General features: G+C 34.9%; 1 protein-coding gene across 3 annotated transcripts in view; it reads left to right on the forward strand.

The window, feature by feature from the left end:
* Positions 1-26,714, forward strand: part of PRKD1 (protein kinase D1) — a 116,609-nt gene that overhangs the window by 47,165 nt on the left and 42,730 nt on the right. For all 3 annotated transcript variants that reach the window (XM_068193006.1, XM_068193007.1, XM_068193005.1), the window contains exon 2: positions 12,200-12,338. In XM_068193006.1, coding sequence (XP_068049107.1) covers positions 12,200-12,338 — 139 coding nt within the window. The remainder of the gene's footprint in view (positions 1-12,199; positions 12,339-26,714) is intronic.

Below are 26,714 nucleotides of genomic sequence, written 5' to 3' on the forward strand. Positions count from 1 at the left end.
CTGTATGAAAATATCCTGTGAACCAGAAGCTTCAAGGAGCTGATTCACCTTTTTGTTACTGTAAACTTCTTCTTTGCATCATTTATAAGTTAACCATTCTGATTTTAAGTAAGAAAAAAGAAATCTTTATTTTATGGCCTTGTTTAAACAATTGTTAGGAAGATGACTATAAAAGAAGAAAAAAGAAGCTTTCTTAAAAAGGTCTAGCATCAGTTGTGTAACACAGTCCTGCAACTAAAAATTATAACACTGCTTAATGAATGCAAAGTGCATTAAAAAAGACTTTTTTAAAATAGAGTTTTCAGGAAGGCAGGAGCCAACAGTTGAAATTAAATATTCAGAGACATGATTAAGTCAATATCTTTTCACAAAAGCATTTACAATTTTTTAGCAGCAGGAGAACTTCTGTCTCTTCAAAAACAATAGGGAGGAACCTACCTAAAGTCCAAAATCAGAGGGGAAGAGCCATGAGAAAAGTTCTAGTCCCTTGTTGTGCCTGAGAACAATAGTGTCAAATATCTCCTCTATTGTAGCAAAAGAGGTAAAATTTAATGAGGATGAAATTCTGTACTGGAAAAATTAAATACTTAAGTAGGGCGATATGGAAGTGGATATTTGAACAACCAAACCCATGCAGGAGTTTAGGGCTGACAGTGTGTTCATTTCATGTGTTAGATACATGATTTTAAAGATGCACATCCCAGACGCATTGAACTCCAAGACAACTTTTGTCTTGATGTTTAAAAATATTCTTGAGGCAGATAGGTCTGACTGAAACTAAACTGTCAAATAATCTGTCAGTACTAGTTGGATGGGGGTGGACATGTATTCACCCACGCTGAGATGCAAATACTCCCTTGTGAAATGTGGCAGCTATTTAGGAGCTCTACACAACCGTTCAGGATAAAAAATGGGGAAGTATTTATCCAGTTGAACTTACAATGGGAATTCTAGATAATCAGAAAGGAAAGTCACAGAAATGTGATTTGCAGAAAGGAACATTAAACTGTAGGAATGTACATTACGTAGTTTTCTTACTTTGCACTGAAAGTTGGGGGTTTTTTAATGTCTTATGGGAGAGATATAGACTTTCAAAGACCCAAAAGGATTTCTTCCTATTTAAAGTCAGAATCAGCTCTGTCTGCACCTGTCTTTGTCTAACCTGCTCTGGGAACATCCAGTGATGGAGATATCACACATGCCCTCCAAAAGACATTGCTGGTGTTTAAACTATCCTTTTCTCTTAATATTGAACTTTAATTCACTTTATGTGCATGAATTACTGCCTATCTAGAGGCAGAAGTAAGGACTGTCAAAGTTTCCTTCTGACTATGTTGTTTCACCTAGTCATTGGTTAGCCCTTTACATCTTGCCTTTTGTAGCACATTCTGCAAAATTTTTTCTGCTGATCCTTGGAATGTATTTGGACACACAGAACTAGGCTGTGTGTTACATTTGAGATGTGGTCAATGCCAAAATGAGTTGTATTAAATACCTCTTTTGATGTCCTGAGACTGAAAGAAAAGGATGTTCTGAGAAGCGTCCCAAGAAATCTGTTAGTCTGTGTCTCCTATTTAGCCTGACAGTGAGTGTTGTTGCAGAATATAACATTATTCTAATTTGTTCTAATACTTTGGAGAAAGCCATTGGAGTTGTCTAAATTAACTTCTTTTTAAATAGAGTGTCTCTATTAGAAACAAAAATCCTATCATGTGGAAATAGCACAGCCATATTTGTTTTTCAGTGAGCACTTGTTTTAGATACTTAAATTAAGCAAGAAAAAAAGTTGGACCAGCAAAATAATTGTTGTGTAATCTAATTCTACATAGCCTCAGCTGCTAGAAATTGGAACTTGCAGTTTCTTTGTCTGCTAGGCAGATGAATCAATAGAAAATCAGATTTCACTTTCTAGTACTGATGCTTATCAAAAATGATCAAATACTGACCTGCCTTTAGAAATTAGAGTTTAATCCCCTGCTGCCATGGATGGGTGAGTATGTCTTTTAGTTCCTTAATTATTCTATTAGTCCTTGCTGAATCCTTTTGCCAATGGCATAGTTTTTTAAATTTTAAATGCCAGGTATGAGAAGACTTCCGATTGCATTTATATCACTGCCAAAAGCAGAGTTAGTAAATCTACATGCTTTTGATATTCCCCAGTTTATGGCAAAAACTATGTTCACTACATGTGTTCAAGTACATGTTCACCTAATGATCTACTACACTGGCTAAATTTCATTGTTACTTTTCAGAATAGAGTCCCTTTTACATCAGAGCAGTTTATATTCCATGTTTCCACATGTCTGAAATAATATTTTGCAAAGTCTGAGTCTGTGTCACTGTTAAGCCTTGCTTGCATTTTTCCTCATTACATAACCAAGTTATCTAGTTCTGCATAAGCCAATGTAGTTAAATAGTAATAGTGTCCGTCATGTTTTCATTTGTTCTATCATTTTGAGGAGCCTACAGCTCTGTGTCCCTTTATGAAGAGCAGCAAATAAGTTTTCTTCATCTTGATTACTATAGAACCCAATCAGTGACTTTTCAGCTATTTTAGTTTTACTTTTTTGGATTTGACAATATGTGTGAAGTTTTTGTGAGTCCTCTTCAGCATCCATATCATCTGATCCTAGAGTACAAAGTGTTTAATCATTAATATTCAATAATATCTTTTCCCCAAATGGGAAAGTGATTGGTAAATCTTTGTGGGTGGTAGAATTGTTAAAGTTCTTTTTGTTCCTAAAGTATTAGCAAAACTTTTAGTGTGCTTTAAGTGTGCTGACAGTGATATTTCCACATTACTTCGGGCTTTTTCCTTGGTTTTCTACAACTCTATAGTGTTTCTATTTATATCTGTTGCTATCAAGTTTCTGTTTTGAACATTATAATTCTATATGTATGGGGGACATACCTTAAAAGCTCCTTTTTGCGACCTGTCAATTTCTGTGTTTAATGCAGTTATTTTTTTGAAAGCAATAAAAAATGAAAATTAATTATCCTTAAGGTTTATTCATATACTTATCTTTAAATTGTTTTCTTCATTTTGTGTGTTTCTAGATTCACAGAAGGCTTAGACATATGTTGAATCTTTATGCCTCTTTGTGCTGTGTGTTCCTGCAGTGAGTACGTGCAATTAAAGGAAGCACTGGATGTGAATGGTCCCATTACAGAGACAGAAACTTTGTTATGATCTGCTCGTGATCCCATTCTCCTTTCAGTGGTTTCCATTTCTTTACTGCTAGTGTCCTAGTATCATGATTAGGAGTCCATTCAAAAAGTTGTACACTCCACCTTTGAAACATTAAGGTAGGAAGGTGTGGAACCCAAATGGCCTCTCCCCAAATGATTCACTCTCTAGAAGACTATATATAGCCTCATGTTGTTTTCCTATCCCTAAACAGGTGTTTGCAAGGGAAATCCTTTTGGGTGTTGTAGACAATGTAACTCAGACTTCCTATGACGTGGCTTACTCAGAGCTACAAAGTAATGCTAAGTCTGCATAAAACAGTAATTTACAGACACTTTTGTCCTAATGTTTTTTACTAGCTCTTATGGACAGCTTCCTCTTAGTGTTTTGGAATAGAGAATTAATGTGTATAACATGGCATTATGAGATGTTTATTCTAAGTTAATCATCTGATGCCCAATACAGACCTGGTTCTAGGTACAAGTGCTCATGCTTAAACTGGTGTCCGACATGAATGCCCTCAGCTTTTTCTTCTGCTAGAATTCCCTCCTGAATTCCTTACAGTCCTTACAGAATTAGGAAACCCAGTAATCCTGTTACTTGGTGGTGTCACTTAATGCTTTATTAAAAAGGGTTCTAGATATTAATAAATTGAAGTTTTATCCTTTATTAACAAGGATCCTAGTTGATAATAAATGGAATTAAAACTGACAACTGACTAAGGAGCAAACTAATTATTAGTACTAAAAACTGAACCAAGATGATCATTCAACATTCATGTTTCTATCACATTCAGTATGAGAGTGCCCTTTACAAGTATTTTTCAAATGACTCTTACTGTATTTCTTGAAATATAGAATCAATATTGGGAGTGGATGAAAGAGAACTAATTTTCAGATTCTCTCTTAATGTTTTACTTAAAATGTGCAGGAATTCTGATTTTCAGGAGTGAACCACATACTTGGGAATACTTTATTTAAAATAGTACTCTTGATCAGAGATACATTGTTTTCTGTTTCTATGCAAAACAAAAATTATTTTCAAGCAATTATGTAGACTGGCATCTATCTTGAAGGAAATGAAGTTGATTTTGAAAGTACAGCAGAGGTATAAGGAAGTGAGAGTGATCTGTAGGTCTCTTACCTTCATTAGATCTTTTGAGATCTCTTACCTCAGGAAAAGAAGCATTGACTGCATATAAGCAGTTTGTGTTGTGCAATCTGTAAAAAGATCAAAGACACTTGTTCTACATCTGTGTATTCTGTTGAGTGAGGTACATGACTGGTGACTGAGTCTCCTGAATTGATGCAATGCATCAATGATGCTGAAACGCATCTGGTGGTAGACTCTCACAGAAATGGGGGGTTTGTTTTATTTCGTTTTGTTTTGGTTGTTTTAATCACAGGGTATGGAATTGGCTCTTGAATTGGTTTCCTTTCATCTTTCTTAAATTAGGAATCCCAGACGTAGTATATGGCATAGAACTAGTAAGACTACAGGTTCAGAAGCAGTCAATACTTGTAAGCAAGGGGCTCTTTAGATGTTTTTATGTTAATGGAATTAGAAAAAAAATCTTGATTTTGTTAGTGATTCATCATCCTTTTTCTGCCTGTTTGCTGAAGGACATGAAAGTTTCTGCTCCATTTCTCAACCTCCTTGGTGAGAAATGCAATCTGTTCGTAAAGCATCTACATAAATGGATGCCTGTCAACAATCTGGCACTTGTTGTCATGTTCTTCTCCTAAACATTTCACAGGAAGCTCCATAATTCTACACTGGGGTGGACAGTGTTGAGCTGCACAGAGAATGTGTACAGGAACTGTGGGAGCCTTTCTGCTGAGGTCCCCCTGTTGTCTTAGAGAAATGTGGCATTAATGGATCAGCATAGATCTCAAACTCTCAGCACGAAACAACCAAGAAGACAGAAACTCTAAGTGGTCTCCCTCAGTGCTTCTGCCTGTGAAAATGCTCAGTTCAATAATGCAGTATATGCAGATGTAGTAGATGTAATAATATTTTTGCCCCCAACAGGATGCAAAGACCAGTTTATATTCTTAGTCTCTTTGTGATTTAATTACTATTAATTTTCTAAATGTTTCTATTGAATTAACCTCTTAATCTACATTACTGAGCAGACAGCTATACAAGCGTGCTTTAATTTGCATGGCGCATTAACTTCTAGAATTTTTATGTGGCAAAATTGAGTGTTTTCTTAGTTTCTGAGTTATTGAATTTATTCTTTCTTTACATCTTCTTGACTGCATCATCTCCATTGCATTGGAAGTTGTAATAGAATATTCACAAAATGCTGAGGAAATAATAGTAAAAAAGATTAGTCTTAGAGAAGACACATTATATCTGAGAGTCAAAGGCTATTTTAAATTAAGGTAGTCTTTGTATGGTATTAATGAAAATCAACTTCCAACACATAATTAACATATTTTTGGTAACCCATTGCATATGGTAATTCAGAATAAAGTACTTCCATAGAAGTTTCAATGAAAAATATATCCAATATTTTTAATGGAAATGGAGATGTATTTTTATCTTGTGATAGAAAAAATAGAGTGACTCTAATTATGCTAAAGTTCTCTTTGTTGGTGAAAAAAGTGTTATTACTTTAATTACTTTAGATTTTTCATGTTCAATTGCCATGGTGGATTGACCCCAGCCAGCAGCCACTTGCCAGACACAATTCAGGAATAGTGAGAGAAGACTCAGGTCTGGTTGCCCTGAACTGGGAGTTCTTAATGTCTGCACGGAAGTAGCATGAGTAATGTGGTGCATAATCAGTAATTTTGGCAGTGAGCAATTTGAGTGACAGGAAGCATAGGTAGGAAGAAAACCTGTTTGTTTGAAGAAATACAAAGGAAACAACTCCTACCCTTACTGGCTGCAGGAAACGACCTGTATTAAAAAAGGCTGATGAATAGGTTGTTCAGGGTTCAGGTTCTCTCCAAAAAAGCCATATTTCCATGTTTCACCATGGCCATGCTTTTTCATAGGTAGTTCTGTGAAGGAGCTCAGCCATGTTTTAACTCTGTGGATCTTCACTGTTCCACAGCCAGTCCAAGTCAGTGTGTGTGGGCAACATCTTCTGTTCCTGATCTAAGAGAGATGAAAGAATCTGATTTCTGCAGCAGATTGCTGCTGTAGAGATAGAAAAATATTTGTATGTATGTATTTGTTAACTAAAATATGTTTACATCATAAAGCAGTCATTAAGAAGTTTCAGGTGGCCCATTTGGAAGCTGCTTACTAACTGCTACTTCGTAGGTAACAAGTCCTTTATAAAACATGTTTGTACATCAAACATTGCAGTAAAAATGTAAAAGGAATAATGAATGCTGTAAATAAGGAATGATGCTGTCCAGAGTAAAGCATTAAGAAGCTTAACTGATGTTTGGAATGTACCACATGGTGATAGTTCTCTGAGGTTATATCTAAAAATATATTTATAAATAAACTGAAATGAGGATACAGGCTCAAGCATTGGCCTAAAATCACATAAACTTTTTAGTTGTTTAATTGCATGCTTCCTGATACAGTTTGAATTGTGCCAAATCACATTCTTTCACATGATGCTCAGACAGGTTGGGTCCTAGCATGTGTAAGAGACTGTTTAAAATAAGGAGTGGCAATGCCATCTCCCCGCTTCTGGGGAAAGAGGTCATCTGTGTGACCGTGAGCCACTTCAGTGCCGCTTAGCTGTGGATCCAGAGAATGGTTCCTGGCTGGTATATTCTAGTAACTTGTCTGTTTCACTTAGCAGTTAGATTGGAAGGAAATTGCTAATACATTTTTTTAGGAATGCAAAGGCAAAAAGGGATCAAAGACCTATATTGCTGTTCCCATTCACCACTTTAACTCTTGTAAATCTGGCTCTTGGCTGTCCTCAAGGGTCATGAGACAATCATGGTCTTTCCTATGTCTTCCTTCTAAGTGTATTTTCCTTGCTCTGGTCATCTCTTCTTCACCTTTCAAGATTTCTTCAGTTGCCCATTTGCCTTTCCAAATCAAGATATTTGTTTCTATCTATCATTTGTCTGTTTTTCTGAACCTGTGACAAATGGGTTTGACCTGTGCCTGTCTTGGGTAGTACTGCAACATAGGCAGCATCAAGTTGATTGGTACTACTCCTTATATTTTCCTTTTCCTTCCTGTATAACTGAGGACTGATTGCCTGGGAAAAATAAAAAATAAAGAAAAAAAGTTAAGGAAATAGTTTGTTGCCTGTGCTTGCTGTTTGTGTGCTTGGCAAGTGCAAATGCAGTTACTGGAAAGGTCTAGGGTGAGTCACCACTTCTGAGATGTCTTAAGCACGGAATGTGACATCCTGGATTGAGGTGGAGATGCCACTGCTGCTGGAACAAGCTGCACCTCCTGTTTGTACTCAGATGTTGCTACATATATTCTTTGTAGGAGTCCTGTAAACTTCTGTTTAAACTCTGGAGTTTGTGTTATTTTGGTGTAACTGTAGTGGTGTAAATGTGGAGAAAGTCTTTGAACACTAACTGATGTTTCTTACAACAAAACCATGAAGTCTTGTGGTATTTTCTTTATACATAAGACTAATATTTTCAGGATAGCATTGGTAAATAGAGCCTTTTAAAAATCTCTTGAGTTTTGCAAGTGAGTTAATAATGACTGCCACAAACAAGTGAAAATTTAGGCAGTCCTCTTGATGAAACATTGGCTTTTCAGTGTCATGATTTTACTGTGTAAATTCTACCTCTGTAGAGAAAGGAAATTCTGACTTCTAAAATTAAAATGCACTCTTATTTTAAGAATATAAAAGAAAAATGTTTCAGTTTGGTTAATATGATTGTTGAAGTTTTGTATGTGTATATATTTATACTAAAACAGTGGTATTGATGTAAGACTATTTATTTACTTATTTATTTATGTACGTTAGGGTCAGCTCAACAGTCTTGTTTGGGTTAGATCAAGGTTACTTGTGTTTTAGCCAGTTAAGTTAACAAACATTCAGTGTGACTCAGCTTCTTCACATGCTGTGAAGACATTGTTTAGCCCACAGCCCTTATGTATGCTGGATCAATATCTTTGTGCTGTAAAAGACTTCCAGGTTTTATCAAAGTTCTTGTTGCAGGTGCTGGTATGATAATCACTAAGGGCTTCTGAAAACTTAACTAATCTAGAAAAAAAAAACCAGTCATCACTAAAAGAGACAATTTTAATTTTAAGGAAAAGTTCAGTGATTACTGAAAAAATTAAAAAAAACAACTGTCATGAATGAAGCAACAGAAACTAACCATTACAGAAGATGTTCAAAATTATAGTAGCATATAAAAAGACAAAAACAGGAAGATGACTTTTTTTTTTCATTCTTAGCAGTGAGAATCCGTCTGCCTGTATGTTTTAATTTTATTATGTCAAAAGAAGTATTTTTGCAAAATTACCACAGCAACAGACTTTTTTGACTATTGGACTACATTTCTAATTGCAATGAAACATCATCATTGTTTAGAGTGTATGTTTTCCAGTTCTTCCAGGTTAAGTTCTTCAGTGGAAGGAATTTGTTTTTCATGTGGTTTTCATTTGACATAGCTACTATGCTAATCTTTCTAATACATATTTATTAAACTGAACTGGTGAAGAGTTGTCTCACCTTAGAGAGTCTTATCTTTCTTTGAAGGTAATTTCCATTCTAAATTGTGGTTTACCAGAAAAAAAGGAGGCAGAGTAGGTTTCCATTCAGATAGCTGTGCATATGATTTGTTACTATTAATTAATTTTTGAAAGCTTCACAATTAAATTTGGAAATGCAGTAGCATTTAGATATATCAGTTCTTGTTAAGTTTCATTCTCTAATAATAAAACCGTTTGATTGCCACAATAAATAGAGTTTTTAATATAACTAACATTTTCTTCTGTCAGTTTCTCTTTGATTTGTTTTGAGAAAGACTGTTAATAACAGCACAGTTATGGAGGTACATAGTTCAGCTCATAGTTGCATGTGGAGGGACCAATGCCATTGAAATTAATGACTGATGCGATGGATAGTGGATTAAATGAATTACTGAATACATACAATTAGGCATTCTAGTTATTGAAATTTGAGTCTACTTTTTTTTTCTAGTAACACTTGAAGGCTTTTTAATTGAAAATCCAGAATTTGCATAATCACTTGGCTTCTATATAGTTATTAGTAAAATATTGTGGTGGATTTTCTTGAGATTCACAGTTGCTAAGGGTAAAAACACTTCAATGCTTCTGTGTTGTATCTGCTGAGGAAAGATTAGTGCTGAGGCTCCTTTTACCCTGTGTTTTATGGATGATCTGCTGCCAAAGTGCCTACAATCTGGGCAATAACTTGACTTATAATATCTTGAGATCCTGATCAGCAGTCTTTTTACTGTGAAAACATAATTTTATCTTGTATTTCTTTAAAGTCTTATGGGTAGATAATCGTGATGTAATATTTTTAGAAAATGAAAGAAGCACACTATTTCAGTTATTACAGGTGACTTCAAATGCTAATAACATTTACTCTTTTTACCATAAAAGCTACTTTACTATCATATAAGACATGTTCTATACGAGTGTTTAGACAGCATTTTTTTTGATGCTCAATGTTTGGAATAGAAGTCTGTTATTTGCCTGTTGAAGTTTCACCTGTTAGTAATTTTTTTTTTTTCACTTATTTCTTAACATATTTTGTTTCTGCTTATTGGTGGAAAGGGATTGGTTAAAACAAAGGTGGAGAACTCATTTTAAATGAGTGTTTCCCTTGACATTTTCTTAAACCAAGACATGAGTATCTAATAAATAACATCAAGACTGGGGATAGACTTGAGTTGATTTAGAAATTTTGCTAAATTTTAAATCTGGAACCTAGAATTGCTGGTAAGTGATCATGTTAAAAAGCTAATATTTCCCTTTCTAAAAAGGGGGAGGCAGGACACGTTTGAAATACACAGCTAAACTGTGGCAGTTAAGCAAGTTATTATGCTGTAAAGGTCATTTATCCAGTTTCCCTTGTAAACTAAAGCACCTTTGACTGAAGCACACTGAAAGGCCATTAAAGTGATTAATTTTGCTTCACGCTTGGACTAGGCAAACAAGGTGTTTATGGACAGCTTTGATATCTTAATTGCTACTGATGACTTGTTAAGCAGCCAGAAATACATCCTGTTTCTGAACCCCATGTAAGCAAGTCTTCCACTCCTGATTCTTACAGATGTACTGTATTTCCTCATTATGGCAATAATAATGACCATTTAACTCTGGTAATTCTGCTTTAAGCAGCTATTATACTGAAACAAGGCCTTCAGTTAGTACTGGGGAATTTAGCTCCAATACCATAGTTCCCCTGTTTTGTCTCGTGTGTAGCAAAACTCAATGCTGTTTTTGGTGGTGTAATACCTTCAAGCACCGTGGCTTCTTTTTGTTTACTTTGGTCTGTGCATATCAGCATTATTGTTGGCAGAAATAAGCTAAGCAGAGGGATTTTTTGTGACTGTTGCAACTGTTGGTCCTTATACAATGTTTGAAGAACTGCACCATCAAAACGACTGTTTTGACATGAGAGTAATGTATCTGGGGAAAAGGAATTCAAACAGAAGATATTTCTTCTATGTAATTTATCAAAAATGCTGTGATTGAGTTTACTTTTTTCTACAGAATATAAAAACCTGTACCTCATACCTCATGATACACGTATTTCCACATTCATAGTATGTGTAATATTGAAAATACCTTTTTTAGGTAGAAAAAGTAGAGCTATTTGAAAAAATATGGGAACATAAAGAGAGAGCAAACAATTTCAATCATAATTTATTTAGAGGGAAATGCCTGTGGTACTTCTGAAATCCAGTGAAGTGAGAAAAATCTTGCAGTTTTTGAAAAGGATCAGCAGTTCCCATTTTGAAGAATGATATTTCACTGCCTCTATAAAAGAAAATTCTTAGGAATGCCACAGTGTTTGTGTATAACCTCAAAACATACCAGTTTATTTCTCTGGCTGTACTTGTCATTGTGTTTTTTTCATTGCATGTTGCCAAAACATGGAGTAGTGCATTGATGTAAAATTGAGTGGATTCTTTTGTAACATAGAAGGGGATTCATGGTTTCGTTTTCAGAATAAAGTCTTAGTTCTTTAGGCTGAGAGCATGAAGAAAAGTGCCAATCTTTTTGCTGCAGAAAAAAAAAAGAAAAAAGTTATGTAGATAATAATCTCCAGTGTATAACCTCAGAGTTTTTAAAAAAACTTTTTTAGTTTAAGCAGGATTTAATCTGGTTTTGAAGCTTCAATTTCTCTGCATTGAAACAAAAGATTATGATTAAATTTTGAAATACTGTTTTGAAACATTGTTTTATGGTAACTTCATAACCATAAAACAATGGTTTTATGGTTACTTCATAAAACTTCAGTCTCTAAAAATAGATATTTCTATTAATATCTAGTATTAGATATTATAATCTAATATAATAGATTATATTAGGTAACTTCAGTCTCTAAAAATAGATATTTCATATTGAGTTGTCATTTAAGCATTGCATCTTAGGCAGAGCTGAAATATATTTCTTTTGGCTTCAAACCATCTTTTGGACAGACATCTGGGGAGAGATCATAGAATCATGGAATTATAATATAATATAATATAATATAATATAATATGGCACTCCAAAGGACATCTAGGCCAAACACCTGCTCCAGGTCTAATTAAATCATCTTACTCATGAACTTGTGTGAGGAAAAAGTTACCAGTAGTGGCTGCAGGATACATTTACTTTTATCTCATTTCCTAGTGGATACTGCATTGTTCACAGGAAGAGAAAGGCAAACGAGCTTACTTGCTTGAAGGAAAAAACATTTCAGAATATAGTGATAATTATTTTCATAGATGAAAAAATATATTTGATACTAGTCTGAGAAGTAGTCCAGTCTGCTCTCAAAATTTCATTATACATTCACTGTGTTTTACAGTTTTGTATTTTACAATTATGTGTTTTGCAGCATAGTAAATTCTCATGGGTTTGCATTTGCAGTTTCCCGAATGTGGTTTTTATGGAATGTACGACAAAATCTTGCTCTTCCGCCATGACCCTACCTCTGAGAACATTCTCCAGTTGGTGAAATCAGCTGCAGATATCCAAGAAGGAGACCTAGTTGAAGTTGTCTTATCAGGTAACTAAAAAACAATGAAAATTACTGTCATTCTTTTGCAAATGAAAACATCCAGAGTAGTTTTCTCCCAATTAAATTTTGACCCAACATATGCGAGAGTCCATACAACCAAAATTTCCCTTTTCTTGATTCCTTTCTCAGACGTATATAGGCGTATTATGCCTTTTACTTTTTTTTCTGTTGCCCTGCATATTTCATAACAACTCCTTTCATACATATTACTAGTTAAGTAACAGGTTATCTAGTTAATAGTGTTAATGAGCTAGTTAAGTAGTTAATGTTAACATTAATAAACTTTTTGCTCTATGTAGAGCAAAATGTCTATGTACAGCTATGAAAATGTCCACTGGAAATAGAGTAATTGCTTTTTCAAAGTCCTGCATAATTATGCTTGCCAAGACTGCTCTGACTCTTTACATGATTTATTTTTTTAAATTATGAGAGGAAGGGGAGAGCATAATTATGTGACTCAAATATAGAAGAAGTCTGAGGATGTTATGTCAGTAGGACTTGTCAAAAGCTTAAATGTAAGAAGACGTGAGCTTTGTGACTTGGAATGGTGCAAAGTTTTCATGAGTGTGCAGTAGAGTGAATGCTGGAACCTTAAAGATGTAAAGGTGCTATTTGGCAAGTAAAACTTGGAAGATGGTTGAAGGGCTGTATTTTTGCAGTTGGAACATGCAGTTAGAGCGTCTGGAAAGATGCTTAAAAGTACAGAGACATGTATGCCATATGAAAGTAAAAATTGCAACTGTAGAAGAGTGTAGGATTAGTGAAGAGAAAGGCCAAGTCCTAATGAATGCTGAAAAGAGTGGAAGTAAGAGTTAGGTCACATTATCTAAGCCAACTGAGCTTTTAAACATAGGGGTTTTTTTGTGTAGGACCCTATTCCATATTCTTTGTTTAGAATAGGAAAAAGTGAAATAAGGAATAATGCATGTCATTCCTGTAAGTCATCATTCATCTTTTCCATATCAGAAAACAAGTTTTTCACTTTCAAAAATATACCAGTATTCTGAACGTAATATTTCCCACAGAACATAGTCACTCCACATCAGTAATTGTGATGCAGTGAAAAAAATGCAAGGACTTTAGTACTTTATTTGATATATTGTTTATATTGTTTATATGAAGTGTAGATTCCTGTAGGTTGCCAAATTTAGGCAAGTAGCTATATAAATCTTTAGGAGCAAAGGACAGCAAATGAAACGTCTAATATGTCATGGCCTGACTGATGGCACTCTTACAAATTAAAACCTTCAGTTAGATGTCTCAAATAAAACATGTTTCCTCAATAAACACTTGAAAGCAATAGTGTCCTCCCCTAAATGAGCTTAAACTAAATGCAGCAATTCATTTTTGCAGACAATTCCTGTGTCATATAAAGGGGGGGAAGTATTCCCAGTTCTGCAACACTGAAAATGAGAAAGAAATCTACAAATAATCTGTAAGGTTTAAGGAATTATTCAAACTAATGCAGACAGTTTTTTATTGAAAAATATATAGACATAGTTTAAAATCATTATGGATTTTGGAAATAGTGCATATCAAAGTATCTGCAGATGGGTTATCTTCTTTTTAATTAAAGGACAATGTCTATCTAAATACAGGGCCATAAGAAGTCTCTTTCAGGATGTTCAATAATATGCACTGAAAATTTATTTTGAAGGGATTAAAAAAACTTGGAAACAGAAGAGATTGGCCTTCAGCACTACAGTGTGTGATATTGAGTGCTTGAGTGGTGGAAGGACAAATGAAATACAATATGTGTTCAGATGCATTTGTTAAACTGATTGTTAAAGTGTTTTATTTCTAGCCTTCATTATAGAGAACTAAACAGAATATGCATTCTAAAGTTCTGTAAATTCAAGGTATATTATGGTAATTGTGTTTGAATGTCATGTCCAAAAGAGGCAGTACTTTGGATATTGTTACTGCTATACCTTTGCTGCTGAAAACTCCTTGTGCTTTGCGTCAGCATCCCCTGAGGCACTGATATCTGATGTCAAAAGCTGTACTGATTGACTGCGTTCATTTTTTATTGCTGAGGTCAATACTGGTCAGAGTAGAGAAAGCTGAACTGTCAGTCCTTGTATTCAGGGTTATACAATCAGTAGTATGCATTTTCTATTTTTCATTGTCATTTATGTAAAGCTTTTATTTGCAAAGCTTGACCAGCCATGATTTTTTTCCCTACTGGACACATGTTCTTGGCAGTTTAAAGATTAGTAAATATAATTGTTTTATGGTTTAGAGCTTATATTACAAGTTCTTGAAAGAGCTGAAAATTATCTACAGAAACTTACAGGGGAGAGGTGTTGTTCACTGTAGCTGAAACACCTTAGTCCGTTTTAGTGAAGCAAATTATATCTGCAGATGTCATGCAATGTAATTGAAACAGTTTGTGTTAGAGCAAAAGGTTTCTGGTGAAACAAGAAATTTACTCAGCTTATATTGCAGCAGCTGCTGTGTTTTTTTATTCCTAATGAAAATTATTACTTGCATTTTGCATTGGTGCAATACAACATAGTATTTTAATGGACTGCAAGAGTCATGTAATGTGCTGAACAAATGTTGTATGTCTGGCTGCTGACTCCTCCAGAGGAGATAAGCACAGGCTGTTGCAGTCAGCCAGATGAATTGTGGTTCAATGCCAATATAGATTCTGGCATTTTGGAACTGGAAGGTCAAACATTATTATAAGAGTGGAAGCAAAAGTGTATGTTGAGTGTATGAGATTTAGTTAGCTGCAAAAAGAGGAAAAGTGAACTTTTATTATGAATGTACTAGCCCTAATAAATACGGGTTTAGTTCTACTTCTATTAATTTTTTCCTTTTATTTTATTTTTAAAAATATCTGTTTGAACACTTAATTTATGGGATTCTGATAGCGTTTGTCTAGTAATATGGGAACACTTGAGAAATGTATTAGAACCAAAAATTTGTAGGTTGAATACATTTGGTTTGTTAGGCTGAACTCCTGGGCATTCATTGAACAGTATCACTAATACCCACTAATATAACTCACCATGTTTCTGTTTTATTAGCTGTGTATTTTTTATTTAATTTTTTCTTCAAAATATTGGAAAGTTCATCTTTTCTTCAGATGCACAAAGGAAGAAAATTCTTTGCTACTTCTGTGAAAATCTCCGCTAATGCATTAATTGAGTCCAATATATACTTCTATGCATTTCAGACTGCAAAGCATCTGAATCTTTGGAGAAAGGATTTTATCGAAGTGTATTTGTAGGAAGGGTTCCTTTTATTAGAATACCATCAAAAAGTAATAGGCAGCCCAAAATCAGGAAGCAAGGTACAGAAATTGCAGTCTAAGTTACAGTCAAAGATGGCTGGAAATGAGTAGTCAGTCAATCATAAATACTGAAAGGAACAGAAACCAGAAGTTACATCTTTTTAGATCTCTCTCTCTCTCTCTCAAATGTAGTTTTCCTGTTTGCTCAAGAAAAGGAAGCATGTTTATGTAAGTGAGTTTAAGCTGAAAAATGTCCTTCAATCTTGATGTGATCAAGTAGTATTTGCTGAAATCTTCAACTGGATCTCTGAAAAGTTAACTTTCATGTTCTGCTCATGAAATAAAGGATGCAAACATTAATTACCAAAATAACATAATATAAAATTTGCAATAAATTTGAACAGAATGGATTATTTTTGCTATGATAAACTCTCTTCTAGTTTTTTGGAGATCTTCAGTGGTGATTTGACTAGCTTATAAAAATAATTTATTTCAACTGCAATTTGTTGATGCATTGATATTAATGATAGGTGCTGTCCTTCATACCCTTTCTTTGCAGAGAAGTTAAATAGTTAACAAGGTTTAAGTTAAGTTGTTACATGAGATCTGGAAAGTAGATGAGTTAGCCCCTTTCTGAAATGAATGATGTGTTGAGATGTTTTTTAAAGCTGTCTGTTGATGCAATTGCCACCCTTCATCTGTGTATCTGTGACTCTTTTCAGAATAACTGTATTTGCTGGTTTTTTTTTTTAATGGAGGCACAGACTCTATAGAACAAGCTGACAGATGAGAATTGCTGTGTTTCTGTACATGTGTATTCTCTTTTTGAGTTGTGTTTTTTTGAGGAATTCAAGGAAACAATTACTTTAGATATCTTTAGACTTGTTTTTGTCAGCGTAGTTTGTCTTCTTCTGTACCTTGTTCATTAAGTTTATTAAAAACTGCTGTGTAAATTTGCCATGATATTGAGGGAAAAAATAGTATATTTACAGTTTTAATATGGGTTTGTTTATAAAAATTCTATCTTGTTTTTACTGGGCAAATTTCCATTGAGATGTAAGAGGTTTTTGTCTGCTGCTGGAAAGCAAACAGTGAAACGTTAGCATCTTGTGTGAATTAGTGGAATGTACTTCATCTGCTTGCTGTGACCAGTTGCGCTCAACTTGGCAGGATTTCTAAAGCAAGAAAGTCAAATAGCAGCTATTTTACCTTCCCTTGCTGAGCTGATGAGGGCAGGAATTGATCCAGTGCTTTTGTTAAGAAGCTGTTTCTGTTGCAATATCACATAAATGGTAGATCACCTGATTGTTAGATGTGGACCTTTTATTTTGATTCTGTACAGTATATACTGCCTATGATAAAATATACTGGGCTGAATAAAAGCTGTGGATAGCTGTACAATTACAGTAAATACCATTTATCAACACATAACTGGATTGTAGTGTTAGTTCAACTGGAGATGAAACACTATGATATTGTATCTCTGAACATAATGTTACAGTACTTATATAGTTGGTCACAGTTTGTGATTGTGCTTTGTTGTGATTGAAGAGCATCCTTCTCTTGGTGCCTTCATGGCTATGTTAACCTGCTGTTTTTTGGTGTCTTAAGAAATACAAGTATCTTTATTCTGTCTAAGATGAAATTTTTAACAATTATTCTTCCTTTATGTCCTTTCAGTTTGCTCTAGCTGTCATTTTTCTTGTTTCTGTAGAGATAACGCTCATTTGTGATTGGGTTAAAGTTGATTGATTTTGTATCCCTCACTTTTCATTAGTCTAACATTTTTCTTGAGTCACGAATTTCAGACAGAGGACTATGTTTGCAGTTGTCAGGACTGAAAGATTCTTTCATTTTTTGTTTATGTTTGCCTCATTGTCTTTTTTTTCCATATATAACTGTGTTAATTGTTACTTTCTGGACAGTGCCTGTATATGAGAGGTCACTGTTCCACTGCTACCTAATAGACCAAACATCCAACCTTATGCATCTCTAATTGTCTGATTTTTTACAAGAATGCATTTTTGGTTTGTGTGCTCTTTAATGAAATTGTCAGTTCATTTGAGATATTTCACTTAGTTTTCCAGATTTAATGCAAACACTTTCAGTCCAAATGCTCATAAACAAATGATGCTTTCATGAGAGAACAGGGTAAATGCTCAAATGGATGAATAACTGTTTATGGCTTAGGAAGCAAAGGGTAGGAGTGCATGCTGTTTTCACAGTGGAAGCAGATTACCAGCAAGGTACTTAAGTCTGTGCTGTTAAATACATTCATGAATGATCTGGAAACCATTACTAGTAAAGTGTCAGGTGTAGCAATGGAACAGAAAATGGCTTGTAATGTCACTGCCCTTGTGTCATCTGCCTTTGTCACCTTCTCTGCTTCAGAGAATACTGATGCTGCTTTGAGAACTCCTTTTTCAAAGACGGGATTCCAGGCTTAGTGGATTTTTGTCTGATCCAGTAATTCTTATGCTTTTGTATTCTTATCACATGATTTCACTGTAAAAAGACACAATTCATGTCATATCACTTTAACAGGCCTCACCTCAATAAGTTGTACAGCCAGCTTTCCAAGAAAGGTGGAATTGAAGCTAATTAGCTACATTAATTGCAGTTAATGTGTTAAAAAATGCCTGTCAAAGTGGACCAAATTAAATCTTGATTTTATTTGTATATTATATTTATTTTAAAGGCTCTGGGAAAAAAAAAAAAAAACAAACCTTATTCTCCCTAAAGTATTCTGAGTTCAGTGAGGTATTTTTTTACCTACCTTATTAATTTTTTCTCAGTTTTCTTAATATGATACATATCTCATTCACCTTTTAAAAAAAGATTTTAGATACTATAATTTTGACTGAGTTTAACACAATCCACTTAGTAACAGTAACTCAATATGTTATTCAAGATTTATACTTCAGCAGCCCCCATGTCAGCTGATCCTTTCTTAAAAGACTTGAGGTGATGAATGAAACTTGGAGTCTGCAAAAGTTGTCCAATATTTTAATGGATGTTTGTGTGCTCATTTAGACTTACAATGCAATACTATAATCTGATTAGGATTTGGAATGAATATGGAAGGTTTATAATTAAAAAGGCATTGATGGAAAAGAGTGCATGATAATAAAAACCATATTTTCATCAAAGGACTCTGTTTACTGTTTTACAAATTTATTTACTACTTAGTCTTTCTATACATCTATGGTAATTGAAACTTATGTATAGCTATAAATTATTTCACAGGATATGCCTTTAACAGCACTGGAGCTTTTCTTAAAGATACAGTGGCAAAGTCCAAATTTCTTTTTGTGCACCTCATCACTAAATATCTTCAAGCATATACCTTCAATATGTGTGTGTTTATCTACTTAAAATTTTTATATGTAGCAGAAGTTTTAATATTTTCTTTCTGTACCCTAATGGATTGTCTTTTGCACACCCAGAGGTGTGTGCACCTCACTTTGGAGACTGCTGCTATAGGTTCAGTTGAAGTTGTATATAAGGAAAATAAAATATTCTCTTTATGAATTTTTTTTTAATATTTGGGTAAGAAAACTTCAATTATTTTTTTTCTCCTTTTCACAATTCTTCATATTCTGCCAGTTGTTTTTACTGCTAACACAGATTTTAATTATAAAACTGCCACCATTCAAAGAATTCTCTTTTCCTCACCAGCCGCCATCGCCTTTCATCAAATAATTACCTCCCCAGTAGGTAATTCTCACTAGCTACAGATTTAATGGGGAGCAAGCCTTGCTTCAGCTAAGCAGAAAACTCTTTTATTTGTCGTACAGGGTTTTGTTTAATTGATTTGTTCAATAGCTTCTTTGACCAGTACGTGCTTGATGAAACATTTGTATCAGTGTGTTTGTTAAATTACAGTAGTGGTCCTGAATAGAGAGTAGCTATAAATGATTCAGCACATTGAAAAATAAAGGGTAACCCACTTGGAATAGCTTGCCCGCTTGGAATAACATAAGACAACTTATATCCATGGTCAACAGTGTATTCTACACTGCTCAGATGTCAGGAAAATAAATCTAGTGTTTGGAGGACCTCACTGCTTTTTTAGTTTTTCTGAAGTTGTTGTCTCAATAACTCAGTGCTTTAGTAGGCTTCAAATTAAATATGGCTTACGTAAAAATATATATCTTTCAATATCACTATTGAACTCATTGAATTTATTTCCATTGACTGCTGGCTTTGATTTTGAAAGAGCAAATAGAAATACACAGTCTCATAGTAATTTCCTAAAAATTATGTTTGCAGCCCTTTGTGGTAGGATACACATCATCTTCTAGTAAGTGCTTGAGGTTTGTAGCTAAAAGAGGTCTGAGTACAAACAAGCAGTTTTCTTCCCTTGGGGAATAAAACAAGTTGAAATGGCAACTAAGGAGAAAGAACTCAGGGACAGCCACAGATTGCAGTCTGCTGGTTTTTATATCTCTATGGTAGTTGTGACTCAAGCCTGGAGATCTTGTCATTCCACCTGAAATCTGGCTCACTCTGGCTTTTAAAGAGGCCCCAAGAATGTTTCTGTTTAATACAGTTAAGATGTGACTTGTTGCCAAGAAGAAGGTTGGAGAGCTTTCCTGCTTCTTAGGGCATGAAGACTCCTATCACTGTAGTTTGATAGTGCAGAAGGTTATTCTGCAGCAGTTATGTTTGTTTCCTGGTTTGTTGGGGTTTTTTTGTTGGGTTTTTGTTTGTTTGGTTGGTTTTTGTTTTTTTTTTTTTTTGCTTCCTCTGCTTCTTGAGTCCAGTAAACTCTTACTCATTTCCTCTCCAAACAAAACAATTCCAGTCTTCCGGTCTTTTAATCTCTCTTTATATGCAAGTCTCTTCCATGCCTCTAGAGGTTTTCCTCATCTGTCACAGCTGTTCACAGCGACTGAACACAGAATGTCATGTGGGAAATATTAGTATCACCATTTCCTAGTGTTAATTTCTAGTTATTTATGTGTATGGGTGAAATATGGGGTAAACATGTTGTAAGTAGAACACTTCTGTTTTTAGTGAACAACTAAACATTTTGCTTATGTAATTTTGACCTTCTGATCAGGTTAGGCACTGGAGATGTTTTAATGATGAGTCATTATTGAAGTTTTGTAAACAGTTTTAAATAATCAACAACAATTCAGAACAATAATTAAGTTATTTCTTCCAGGTTATGTCATCTTGTGCATTTCTTTAGCATTTTTATTTTCCCTTTTCTAGTGTTATCCTAGAAAGATTCAAGTGGGGCTGAGAGAACTGAAGGGTTATATATAGTCATGCTTCTGTTCCATATCTCTGATGGTCTCATCAAAAATCTGAGACCTTAAGAAAGCATTATTAATCAGACAGACACTGAAGTATATTCCAGAAGTAGTCATACTAGGATTTATTGTTTCATCACCTTTCAGAGGCTTCAGGTGAGACTGTCTGGCATTTAGTTCCCTTGGGTCCTTTTTCTCACCCTTCTTGAAGGTGGAAATGACATTTGCTTTCCTCCAGAATTCGGGCATTTCTCCCAGTCACCATGATCATTCAAAGATTGTTGAGAGTGGCCTTGCAAGGACATCAGCCAGTTCCCTCAGTACTGCTGGGTGCATCCCATCAGGGCTTTTGGACATCCAATAAAACTATGCAAAAAACCCCCAAAACAACCCACTTGTATTTGTTCTGTAATGGTATATGTTTATGAATTCTTGGGGTAATTCTAAAACATATCTAAACCTTTGCAAATAGGTAACAGTATAGTTAAAAATTATTTAATGTATGCAGAGTTGGTGCCTTCATTCCTTACTGAGTTCAGCATAAGATTGTACTTTTAATTTCATTATACTTTTAGCCAGTAACATTTATTCACCATATAACAAAAAAAATCTTAACCTTTTATAAAATAAACTTGTTGGAATTAAATATGTTTTACAAGTGCTATTAATTCTTTTTGAGAACCTCTTATTTTTGAGCTTTTTTTCAGAGTCCTTGGAAAAGAACTGTGAAGGTCATAAAAAAAAAGTCAGAGGAAATAAAAATGTAAAGGACTCACAGCATTTCCTTTAAGATATTAATTTAGATTAGTCAGAGCATGGAAAAGGAGCAAGAGCCTTTTTTTTTTTTTTTGGGGGGGGGGGGGGGGTGCTCCTTAATGCCAGTAGTCAGAATCAATTTTGAACACTGCATCCATAGCTCCAGTAAACCTGCAGAGTATTTAATTTCTTTTTCCTGTGCTAAATTGATACCTTTGCAGTGTTTTGTGATTAACAGGGCCTGAAGCTGTGAAGTAAGGTATTGCTGTTTTTTCCACTTGGGTGAAAAATGGATAAATCCATAATGAAAGAATTGTGTGATGGGATTTCAAATTAACCTAAATCTAGTGAGCTATATAGTTTGTCAATCTAAAACTGTGGAATCATTCACAAATATATAGAAGTACATCAAAATTGTACTTTAAAAATTTAGAGTGTACAGATGAATCAAGCACATTGACTCATAAATGTTAATCTTTTATCATCACTCCTTAAAATTCTGAGCTAGCACTGGACAAATGCTTGCAAATGGCTTATTGTCCCCTTCAGTTTATTACTTAAATCTCATGTCACTGATGAGACAGTGTAAACAGCAGCCCATAGTGAATCGGGATACTGGGATTCAAGAAGGAAGGAGATGAGAGCCTTACTTGGATGCCTCCCATGCTGACTCATTTGCTCCCTTCTCAGCCTTACATTTGCCAGCTTCCCACTGCCCTTGTAAGTAAGGAGGTAGCTGCTGGCCAAGTAAGGCTGGGCACAAAGTCTTGTTTGTTCATGTTGTGCCACCACTTGCAGCTACCAACCTTGGGCATCATGAATCAAAATTATGGCAGAGGTTCTCTGGCCTCCATCTCTCTCTCATCTCTGGGGTCTTCCCCTATTTCCAGCATCTTCCCCTTCTTTCTGACATTACTGTTCTTTTTGGGGATGTTTCTTTTCCTTCTCCATGGCTTTCTGGACACCCAAGCTCATTTTACCAAATAAAGTAGTCCAGGTGCAGCAGCACAACATGTTATCTGCCTTGTAGCAGGTGATTTGGTTTCCTGTACCTCTGTCACTGGAGGATTGAGGACATGCAGCTTTTGATATGTCTGGGTATTATAAAAAAATTGTGGATAGCCTGTACCAGTTGCTTTTAGCAAGTAGCAGGCTTCTGCTCAAGATTTCCAAATTCAGATCTGAAAATGTATCTTTCCCTCTGTCCCCACCTCTTACCTGAATGTCAATTTAGCATTCCTAATTAGAATTGGTTTTACCTAAAGCATTGGGATAAAATTATAATAGATAAAGAAAACAAAATGAAATTTATTGTATTAGAAGGATTTTCCCTGTATGTAAAATTTAGAGTGGTAAAATATTCACGTTCATGTCCAGAAAGGGTTCAGATTTTCCATATCAAAGTTTTCCTATTTCAAAGCAGAACAAATAAAGAAAAAGAATGATTATAAATGTGCACATGTATAGATTTCAGGAAGTAATTATTTCTTGTCAGTATTAAGGTCCTGATAATATTAGTTTAATTTTTAATCCAGATTTTAGGATGGAAATCAGATATGAAGTCTTTGGCCTGTATGAACTGACAGAATTCTGCTAACTCAAATGAAACTCTGGAAACTCAGACTGTATTTGATTGCCAGGACTGGAACATTGAAAATAATAAAATGGTTTCCTTTCTCTTAGTCCAGCTGAGCTGTATACTCTGTCATTAATTGTTATTGTTTAACCAGTGCCTGAAGTTTAATAGTGTATACTTGTGAGTTATATTAATTTTTTAAGTGATGGATGCCAGCACTTCTTGTAAGTAAGGACTCAAGTTACAAATGCCTGTGGGAACTCAACCGAATATATTACTCTTAAATGCATTCCAAATAGGAGAAGGTAGCAGGAGAATGCCTGCAAAGTATTGCTAGTCTTCTGATTGATGGTTTCTTCTGCTGTGAGAGGCATGGATGCAAGATGAGTGCCCATTATGTGAAGCTGTTACTGATAATAGCAGGATCTCACCTCTGCTTATAGTTCAGAGCACTTTTGGACTTGGAACACAAAATGGCGAAGTAAATAATTTGCCTCTTTCTGAATGTAATACTTTTTTTCTCTGATTTGCAATGTCTTCATGTTTTACCTTCCATTTGTGCTGGATGATAGATCTGCTACCGAGCCCAGAACAAGGAGTACTAGCCATTAACAGCCAAGTCATTAATCGACCTGATGAAATAGTCTTGTCAAAACTGTTACAGTTTCAATGTCTGTGTTTTGGTGATACTAGGAAAGCTTAAACTGATGATGATAAGGTAATCTGAGAGTTAACAGTATAATGGTGTCATATTAAGAACATAAAATTGCAAACTTTTCTGCAGAGTAATTAAGTTTTTACAATGTGCTTATAGGCATGTTTGGACGCCTCCCTTTTTTTACAGCACAATTTTATATACAGCCACAAAATTGTCTTCATCCCATCAGTACTCTGTCAAAGCAAGAGGGCAGCCTGATTACAGAAGGTTTTTGTTACTGAGAAAGGCCTCAATTTAATCTGGAAAAAAAATATACATGTCTTTCTCTTAATCAGGAGGGCTTTGGGTTTGGTTTTTTTTTTTTCAGTGAATTACTGGAATATTCTGAAGGTCAAAGCTTTGAATGTTAATGGCTATATGAAAGGCTTCCTAGACATGTAATTTTAAAAAAGTTGACTGACTAGGTGGTAGGAAGAAGTTTGAAAGGAGGACCTAATTTATAAATCACTTCCTAAGGCAAAACTACTAATGGGAGATTTTGATTTCAGGTTTGATTCTACAGGGGAAATTATATATACTTCCCACAATCCCCAGGCTTTTAAAGCTATTTTAAGATAATATATTTTTAATCCATTATCTAAATTATTAAACTAACTGAAGTTAACGGAGTTACTGATTTTTATTAGACTATTTGTGGTTTTGATGCACTGGTCATACTATTTGTAAAACTACCCAGTAAATCAATGTACAACTCCTCTCCAGTCTTCCAATTTAGTGAGCATTATGGATTCAAAATAGAACTTGAATACAGGCATTATGTTATGTTATTCAATGCAATTGTAATGAACTTAGATACATAGTCCTTTCCTAGATTGAGATGTAGACTGTTTTTATTGTACATATCCCTTTTTTAAATAGTGGTTTGGTTGTTACTTGTATGCTTTTAGAAACAACCTTAGGAAAGTCTATAAACAAAAAGTTTGCAATATTCTTCATAAAGCTGTAGGTAAATATGCTATGCAAAATCCATGAACAAAAGTCTGGAACAGAAGAGATGAGGCTCGAATCTCTAGATGGAAGGTCTGAAGGAGACAAGGGGAGAGGTGGGAAGGCTTAGTGATATGTTTATAGCTGAGTTCCTGAGCAAATGTCGTAGCATGTTGTAGTGTGTTGTGTGACTGGAGTTTCCAAAATGCTGAAGACCATATCTTCACATATATATCATGATTTCATAGACCAGGCTAGAGAAGAGGAAGTGAATTATTAAGGGTCAGTATGATTTGCATCTATATTTTGGTCTTATCCAGCTGCTGATGTATCACAGCTCAGTTGGTACCCATATGTGGTAGGACCAGAAAGGTGTCTGCTTGCCTGACTGTGACAACAAGAAATCTGTTCGACATCTAAAATGTGTTCTGAAGGGAGGGGGCCGAGAAGCTGGAGCCAGGCTCCTTTCGGTGATGCCAAGCAATAGGACAAGAGGCAACATGCAAAACCTAATGCATGGGAAGTTCCACCTGAATATAAGGAAGAACTTCTTTACTGTGCAGGTGGCCGAGCACTGGGGCAGATTGCACAGAGAAAGTGTGGAGTCTCCCACACAAGAGATATTCAAGAACCACCTGGAGCAATCCTGTGCCACGTGCTCTAGGATGACCCTGCTTGAGCAGGGAAGCTGAACCAGAAGACACACTGTGGTGTCTTCCAAATCCAACCCATTCTGTGATGAACTGTGTTTTCTAGCAGACCAAGGAGACCATTGTCATTACAGGGTGAGCATTGTCCGAACAGTGAATTTGACCATCGTAGTATGTAAAAAAATAGAAAAATAATATGTTTGAACAAGTATTTGAAAGTCCTTGAGAGAAAAATATGCCTTACATTTTTAGATAAATGCAAAATTATTTAATTTGGTTTCAGGACATTTCTAATATGTTGGACTTTTTAATGAGGTCCTAGTGTTATGAATTAAATAAATTTTGTAATATAGGTTTTTATTAAATAATCCATAGGGAAGTCCTGAAATAAACAAACTGTTAAATGATTTGCATTGTTCTAGTAAAAACATTTTGAAAAAGTGAAATTTGATATGATTGGAATCATTGGATCCTACTTTTGTTAATAGATCTCAAGACTGGTTGAGACTAGAAACTTATTTTTCTGTGGACAATTTTGGAGAAGAGTAGTGTTTTTTTGCAGAGAAGCAACTGCGACCAGGGCATAAGTCTTTATTGATCCCCTCCTCTTGTTAAAAGTGTTTTTTTGATCAGTATGCAGATTTTTGGTTCCCTTTTCATTAGTAGACACGCCAGGGTATTTGGATCTTTTAGGAATTCCTTTGAATTGAACCATTAAAAAATAAGGCTGGAGGGGGGAAAGGGTTGTTTTGGTTTTGGGTGGGGTTTTTAATTGTTTTTTGTTTTTTCTCACTTTCTTTCTGTCAGTTGCAAATCAGGAATGTATTTCTGTTGAAAGACAAAGTATATCTGTTAAATGCCTACATACCTATTGTATTCATCCTGATATCTGTGAAGAGTAAGCACACAAATAACTTGTTTAAATGGCAGTCTGAGTGAGATCAAATGTTTGCATATGTGATTAGTATTTAACAACATTTGACAGATATTTCTTTAGACTATTTGACATATGTTTAAGATAGTTAATAAGAAAAGGAAAATATTTCATTTAAGTCTGCTTTTCGAAGTGATGTGGTACTGGTTGTCTCTGTATTATAAATAGTTTAAAAAACATTTTAGTTAGTTATTTTTAAAGTTTGCACTCGTGTCTTTTGCTACCTTTTGCAGCTGTTACATCAGTTGCAGGCTTATGTCACTTCGTAAGGATTTGGTACTTCAAGAAATGCATAACCATC

Source organism: Anomalospiza imberbis, chromosome 6 (genome assembly GCF_031753505.1).
Source record: "Anomalospiza imberbis isolate Cuckoo-Finch-1a 21T00152 chromosome 6, ASM3175350v1, whole genome shotgun sequence".
NCBI classification, from domain to species: domain Eukaryota; kingdom Metazoa; phylum Chordata; class Aves; order Passeriformes; family Viduidae; genus Anomalospiza; species Anomalospiza imberbis.